The 7,743-nt window shown below is 44.7% G+C and overlaps 1 protein-coding gene across 19 annotated transcripts in view; it reads right to left on the bottom strand.

The window, feature by feature from the left end:
- Positions 1-2,590: 2,590 nt before the first annotated feature.
- Positions 2,591-7,743, bottom strand: part of NAV1 (neuron navigator 1) — a 267,596-nt gene continuing 262,443 nt past the window's right edge. For all 19 annotated transcript variants that reach the window (XM_083508512.1, XM_083508528.1, XM_083508514.1 and 16 more), the window contains 3 exons: positions 7,262-7,380; positions 6,828-7,025; positions 2,591-3,366 (listed from right to left, as the gene is read on the bottom strand). In XM_083508512.1, coding sequence (XP_083364638.1) covers positions 3,274-3,366; positions 6,828-7,025; positions 7,262-7,380 — 410 coding nt within the window. In that variant the 3' untranslated portion in view covers positions 2,591-3,273. The remainder of the gene's footprint in view (positions 3,367-6,827; positions 7,026-7,261; positions 7,381-7,743) is intronic.

Below are 7,743 nucleotides of genomic sequence, written 5' to 3'. Positions count from 1 at the left end.
ACTGGTTCCTTATGTTTGCTTTTGGCTCTCAGCTGCTGAGCCAAGGAGCAGGCAGTACTGGTGAGGCAGGACAACCTGCAAGCCTGATTCAGCCACAGCTGGGCCCAAAGGCATTGTGTCTTGTTTGCCAAGGATGTCAGAGCATACCTGCTGCTTGTGCCACTGGTACCTTCACTGCAGGCTGACTATACATTAATGACATCCTAGATGCGGATGATAAACCCATTCTCCTAGTGTGGATTCTTATGTAGCCAAAATGGCCCCATTCAAGCAAGAGATAGAGGGATCCACCCATACGATGGAGGGAACCTCAATGTTTGAAGTACAAAAAATATTTTAAGAGAGGGAAAATGTCCACTGAGGAATGAGGATGCTCAGTGGGCACCAAATGCTGACTGTTGTGGGAGAGAAGAATTAAAAACTGAGGGAGAGGGAATGAGAACTCCACACTGCAACATTTTGTTGCAGGATTCCATAATAGTTACACAAGGAAAACAAATGAGCTTTGACTTCAGGAGGCTCATTCTGGCAAAAATTGGGCAGGGGGACTAAAATTATATACATTCTGTACAATGACTCAGCAAGTGCAGGACGTGGCACATAATCTAGAGTCCTAAGAATCTTCATTCTCACTTTTAGAAAGCACAATTTCTAGACCTCAAGATTGCAGTGGAAATACTGAAAATATGGGAAGTCTCACTCAAATGTCTGCAAGTGGCAGCAGCTCCATTAGGCGGCAGAGCAGAGGGTGAGAAGCAAAACAAGACTATCCCATCACCTCTCCTGGGAGACCAGCTGCCTCCGGCCATCCTTTAGCCATCACTCAGTCAGGCTGCCAGAACTCTTTCCTATCCTAGCTGGTAGCTATAAAAGAACTGTAACTTTAAGAACTGGTGCTTGAGTTTGCCTACTTTCCTCTTCTACCCCACCCCCTTTTCCTTGTGTGTTACATCTCTTCCAGTTGCAAGCCTGGGGGCAGGGACTGTGTAAGTACTGATTTTTGTAAGTTGCCCTGGAAGCCCCCTTTAGGCTAAGGAGGAGGATAAAAATGCTATTAAATAAATGCTAAGAATCACATGGGACTAAGTAGGACCTTGAGTGATTTCAGCTGCGATCCTTGAGGTATTTGGCACAGTGTATCTATCCATGAATCCTGTTATTAATCATTTAGCATAAAATAAACCCTAGTGGCTTCTGCATCATAAGAAGAGTGAGGAGCTGATGGTTAGATCAGCATATTAGTAAAACTAAACACTAGATAGGAAGTGAATACTGCATAGAGTAAAGCCTATTAGTTTATATCAGGAGAGCTGAAATCCTGTTCCCTGCATTGTGCTGTATATATTCTGCTGCACTATGAAATGAACTCCTACAATACTTGGGTTGAAAAAGCCAGGACCTGTGTTATGGAGAAACTAACAATTATTTGGCTTCTGGCTAAGTGATGTAATTCCAACCTTCTCTAAAAAAAAATGCCATGGAAACTAGATTCAGACTTTCCCCCTTATTCTATCCAGGCCACAGGCTTCTAAAACTGGTGTCTGAATTGGTAACATGGTAACTGCTGCTTATGTTGGCTTTGCACTGCTAACTTTGCTTTTAAACTGGCCCTTCAGGAAAACTAGTTGTTGATCAGGGCCAAGGAGGTTGAGGAGCTCATGAAACATGTCGTGAACTTTGCTCTCAGAGAGGGCTTTGTGACTCCCCACCCCCAATAGAAAATGCACGTAAACTCACCTAAAGGAAGTCACATTCTAGAACCAAAAGGCAAAAGGGCGTGGCAGTTGTATACGTCTAATCCAACTATCTCCACCTGTATAGGAAAGTAGATCTAACCTAAATCAGAGCACTACTTTGTACCGGTTAAGGCAGCTGACAGCACCAGGGTGGAAGTAGATCTTTGCTTGATTTGGGTCACTTCGTGGATGGCTCCTTGTTTGGAAATCAAGCAAGCGACACCCTAAGACTGAACATTTAACAGTGCTACATTTTCACTCTCTTGAAAGTTATCTACCCTCCTCCTCCCTTTCTCTCTGCAAGGTGAGCAGAGGAAAGGTCAGTATTTGGGCAAAGTTGGGAGACATCTTTAGCTCTGGAGGCATTTGTTGGTTTTGCTGCGCAAGTGAGGACCACAGCAGAGCATCCTCTGCCCCACTGCTCTTTCTTTGGTCCCAGTCTGGTAGGCCTCTTGTGCTTTCAGGAATGGAATGATAAAAGAAGGGGACAGGAAGGGGAGCCCACCCAGCAGGTTGTGCATCTTTGAGAAGGCTGTGCTGCTGATTCAACCCTGTGTGCATCTGATGCAAGCTGCAAGGACCCACAAGGCGAGTTTGGTTACTGGAGGTCATCCAGTCAGCACCAATTTCAGTTTGGAGGGACCACTGTGATGGAATTTACAGAGTGGTAGAACAGAGAAAAGGTGAATTGAACAAAAACCAAACCAAAATAAAACAAAAACCCCTCTAAGAAACCAAGTGGCTCCTCCCTGCGAAACTAGTACCAGGTGATTAAAAACCGAAACAGAATTCCTAGAACCAAAAAAACCCAAAAAGGAATGGCCCAGCTTAACCAAAATAAAATAAAAGGGGGGGAAAACAATGCAGAGTTTATTGGAAGTCTGAATGTAAAAGGACGATCATGCAGATTAAATAAGGAGGGTACAAAGACAGAGTTAACAGTCCTAGGCCTTTGCCTATGTTTGTTGTGGTAGGGAAGCATCCGGAGGGGAAACAGTTACGGCAACAGCTGGATTGCTGCAGCGGCGACTCTTCTACTCAGATACTTCCAGGTTCCTTTCTGGGTTTTTGCTTTTCTTTACTTTTTTATATAAAAAGATCCTCATGTTAGGGAACCACAAACTTGTCTGTTGCCCTGCCCGCTGGCATTGCCCTGCAAACAATGCAGTGGCCAGTTCCACAAGGTCTCGAGTCTTTACCCTACACAGGAACTCCAATGCTGGGAACCCTGGATCCGAGGGATTTAGTAATGTCCCACCACCGCCACCCACCCAGCCATACTGCAAAGCCCAGGAGTTTATGATAGAGGCAAAAAGCCTAAGAATAAAAATCATCATTCTCCTACCACCAAACTCATTGGGGGGTGGGGGAGCAGTATCTTGCAGCGGAGGGTCAAGCGGCCTCCTCCATCGTCCATCTGTGGTGTTCTGTTCCAAACCACAGGTTCCAGATACAAAAGAAAACAAAGAAGAACGAGGAGCGAAGGCAGCCGAGACCAGCTCACTCCAGTCTCCGTCCCATCCTGATCCAGTCACCTTTAGAGTGTCGACTGCACATTGGGGTCCAGGGTTTCTCGGTCGGGAGACTCAATATAGTTGGCTGCTTCCTGGAGCTTCAGCAACATCGCCATCTGCATGGGGGAAAAAAGCAAGAAGCTAAAGTATCCCCAAGGTTTTTAAAAAGGAACATAGAAAGCTGTTGTGTATATTTTTAGGACCCACTGTGTTTTAATGATTGCCCATTGTTTTAAACTGTTTTTAATATTGTGCTTTAGTGTTGTAATTTTCCCTGGGACCTTAGGGCGAATGGCAGGTAATGGCACCATAATAAAATATGGTGGTGGTAATAATGATGATGATGATGATGATGATGATGATGAATTCAGATCCATTTAGCTCAGTACTATCTACAGAGAGGGGTCCTTCCCAGCCCTACCTCAAGACACCAGGGATTGAGATTGGGACCTTCTGCTCTACTGCTGAGTAATGACCTTTCCCCCTTTTATACACATAGCTCTGCAAAAGCAGTGCAGTCTGCGCCTGAGAACAAGCTACCCCATACCCTGGTTGAGCACTCCAGAGGAATATGGAAAGAATAATTGGGGATCAGGATTCCAAGGTAGTAAACCCAGATAAAGACTTATCATCTGTGTTCCAGTTAAGATGAGATGTTCTGCCCAAGGCAGAAGACAATGGTTCAGATGTCCTGCTACATACAGGAGGTCAGACACAACTTGCTATGATTACTTAAAGGTGCACTACTTACAGAGAAAAAAGTGTTGTTTACAGTTTCACGCTGTTACCCTATACTCACTCAACCTAGGAGTCAGTCTGATGGGCCAGTATCCAACTGATGAGTTCCATCATTTCAAATGGAACCCACCGTTCCATCCTGGATGCTCCCCAAATCTGCTCCAGAGGATTGAGGAAACTCCTAAAACACATTTAGGAGGTACACAGGCAAAGCTTTCATTGCGTTGATGGAACACATTAGTTGGATACTGCCCATGGAATCTAATGGGCCTTACTTCTGAGTAGATTGTGAGTAGATAACCATGTTCAACTTCATAATGTGAGAGGGCTTTGATGGTTATCCCCAGAGGGTGGGGACTATGCTTAAAAGAAAGAACACATCTAATGAATTAAAGCCAATTAGGGGTGGGTGGGATGAGTCATAGCTGCAACCTCCACAAATCAGTTGCATACTTTCATTTTATTTACTTTGCAAATTTGTATGCTGTCCTTCAGTAAGCATTGCCAGGATAGTTAACAAGCTACGAACAACAAAACCATTAAAACAAATCAATAAGTAAAGAATAGCAGAAAATAACAGCAATAAAGGCAGATACTGGAGGCTCATCAGATGTTAAAAGCTTGAGGACGTAAAAGGCTATTTGCCTGGCACCAAAAAACACATTAACATAGGTGCCTGGCAAGCCTCCCTGGAGAAAGAAGCCCATAAAACTGCATATGCCTTCCAAGACAGAACTTGGCCTTCAGAAGACAGACCAGCCAGAGATGTTACGAGAGCATGTACTAGCTAACACAGTCCAAACCCAAACTAAGCCTCTCCCCTATTATCAGTCTGTTGGAGTAACTAGGCATGGGAAGGGGATAATTTTCTTCATGAGTGTAAGTCACCCCATCAATTAACTAATCGCAAGTATAAGGTCAGCCAAGCCAGTTGCTATGTTAACGGCCCCAATGACCCAACTATATCTGTGATTAATGCATGTCAACTTAGTAGTATTTATACCTTCCAGTAGCACCTTAAAGACCAACTAAGTTAGTTCTTGGTATGAGCTTTCGTGTGCATGCACACTTCTTCAGATGCACACGAAAGCTCATACCAAGAACTAACTTAGTTGGTCTTTAAGGTGCTACTGGAAGGAATTTTTTATTTTGACTATGGCAGACCAACACGGCTACCTATCTGTAACTTAGTAGTATTTGTTAGTCTGCAGTTAAGACTGTCTTTGAGTCATCAGTCTGTTGGAGTCACTTGTCCTGTTCTGAACTGCTGAAGTTTATTTGGAGCAATGGAGACACTTTATACATGTATGAATCTGTATATGTCTGTATCTGCAAAAGCCTACAACCTGTATATATCTATGTCCAGAACTGTTTTACTGAGCCTTATCTTCTGCAACAGTAAATTATTTGTATCTTAAGCTGCTTCTGTGTGCAGCAACTTTCACTGCATGGATATCTCACCTTAGATTCCCAACATAGCCCATCCTAGATTTCCTACACATAGCTGCACCAATATCCCTCAGTACGAAGCTGCTAGGAATGTGGTTCCCAAGTTGTAGATTTCAAGACTACTCATATACTACACAGCGGTTTTCCTCATGACTTACAAAGGAATATATGCTGTCATTGCTGCATTGTGTACGTGCACCAGCAAAGCTAAAAACTATCCCATGTAGCTATTTCATTCAGTATGTAGAGGCAGCTTCTTTCTCTGGTTTACACTTATCATGCCATCCTGTGGCCACTTCCTTGCAGTGCTGCCCAGCACAGTCATTTTAAGGCTCTTCTATCTTGTGAAGGGTGTTTATGCTTGCTAAAGAGGTCACCAATGCTGCATTGGTAACCTACAGAGGTCGCCAATGCACTGCAGAGAAGAGTTTTTATTCCGTTACAATACAATTGTCCCAGTGGATTTTGCTGGACACACAGTGAGACACATTGGACACGCTGGATGCACAGTGAGATGGGAAGACTTGCTGCAGGTCAGCTGATGAAACCTAGAATGGGCTCTGGTGTTCCCAGTACGTTTGAAGCTTCCAATACACCCACCCCTCTGGGTATATGGGAAATGATATAAGCCAGTGGAGGGGTTAACTCAGCACTGCTCAGCCAGACTTCTGAGATTGGAGAAAGAACACCAAGGACTAGTTTCAATGTATGCAACTCATACATATGATAATTCTATCCTGGCTCCCGATGCATCTTATCAAGGGAAGGCCTAGAGATTGCTATGCTTGGTTGAGGGAGGGCAGGGAGAATGCATATTCCTTAGTTGGGCAGAAAACCTGGCTTGTTTATGCCTCAAAAACTATACTGCAAAAAACACAATGCACTGAATTATTTGAGGGGGTCCTACAAACATAAAAAGCAGGGGAAATCCTTTTGCAAGGCGGGGCAATGTCCTGATTAGTAGGAACATACAGTTCTACAGAACAGTGTTCAAAAGCTAAGAAGGGGAGATTTCCAAGTGAGAAGGGGAGATTCACTGCTTTTCTACTTCCTCCTAAAGGCAAACTGGCACAGGAGTGTTGTTTCATAGTCATTGGAAAGCTGTCATATGGTACTTGTTTGGCTAAGCCCCTAACCCTCAGGAAACGCAGCCTACTGTAGGATCCAGCAACCTCTGGTGTCAAGGAACTGTATTCCAGTAACCAAGGTGCCTGCTACAATTGTTGTGACAAAGCAATGGTTGGCAAGGTATGCCATGTCACAGAAAGAGTTTAGCCACTCATCCAACAGATGGATTGTGGTCCCAACTTAATTCCCTCGTGCCAAAGAGAGCCAGCCTTCAAAAGCCTCTTGTTTGGCAGCAGTCCCCCTTTGCAGCCTGAAGACATACCAAGGGGTCTGATTCCAGAGAGTTGGGTGTAGTATCCTTGCCACTCCGCTCCTCTGGGGGTGAGACAGTGCTGTGGGGCCCCACACTGGGTGGGGGAAGGTGATAGAGCTTTGACTGGTCTTGTTGGGCCGATGGCCATGGCAACGTGTCTCGCACCCATTCCACAGGATCTTCCCAGGCAGCTTTCTGCCCATGCACCTGCAATGGGGATAGGCACAAAAGAATATTGAGAAACAAGCCACATATACATGCACTTTCCCCCCATCTTTTGGGTGGGTGGAAGCTCAGACATCTGAAGAAACAGCTTTGCTGCAAGATACTTGATGATGGACAATTTCGAGCAGAGCAGCTTCTAACTAAGCAATCCACCCATGCAAATGGGTGCAGGGCACAGTCACCATTACTAGTGAGGATGTGGGTGTGGGTAAATGTACCTTGATCCCATCCTTTGCTCCCTCCTGAAGGTAGGGGATGATGGAATTGTTCCACAGATCAATGAACCAGGTCCGGAAATCCTCAATACCAATGGGGCATGACAGGAAGAAACAGGGACCTGGTAAGGAAAATGAAAATGGGGAGCATGAGTTAGTAGCCCACAAAAGAACACCAATCCCATGCAATGTTCTTTGGCTCAGAGGATTACTGTTATGCCAGATACAGTAAGTCAGTGAAGTGTATTGGATAGGTTGCTAGACTTGCACCAGTAGGTTTACTGGTCCGGTTCAAGTCACTATATCTTAGTCTAGCAAACTTAATCAGAAGACTGTGAGGACAACCTCATCTCTGCCACACTGAGCTGCGTGTAGGAAAAGCAGGATACCAATTCAATACATCAGTACATTCCCTAATTGCTGTCACTTTCCAGGGGTTAATCAAACAAGGCTCTGAAGCAGGCAGAGGAACCAACAACCCAAAA

This window comes from Podarcis liolepis (assembly GCF_965112155.1).
Source record: "Podarcis liolepis genome assembly, chromosome: 6".
NCBI lineage: Eukaryota > Metazoa > Chordata > Lepidosauria > Squamata > Lacertidae > Podarcis > Podarcis liolepis.
Note: the sequence above shows the minus strand (reverse complement) of the source record. Positions and strands in the feature narration are given on the sequence as shown.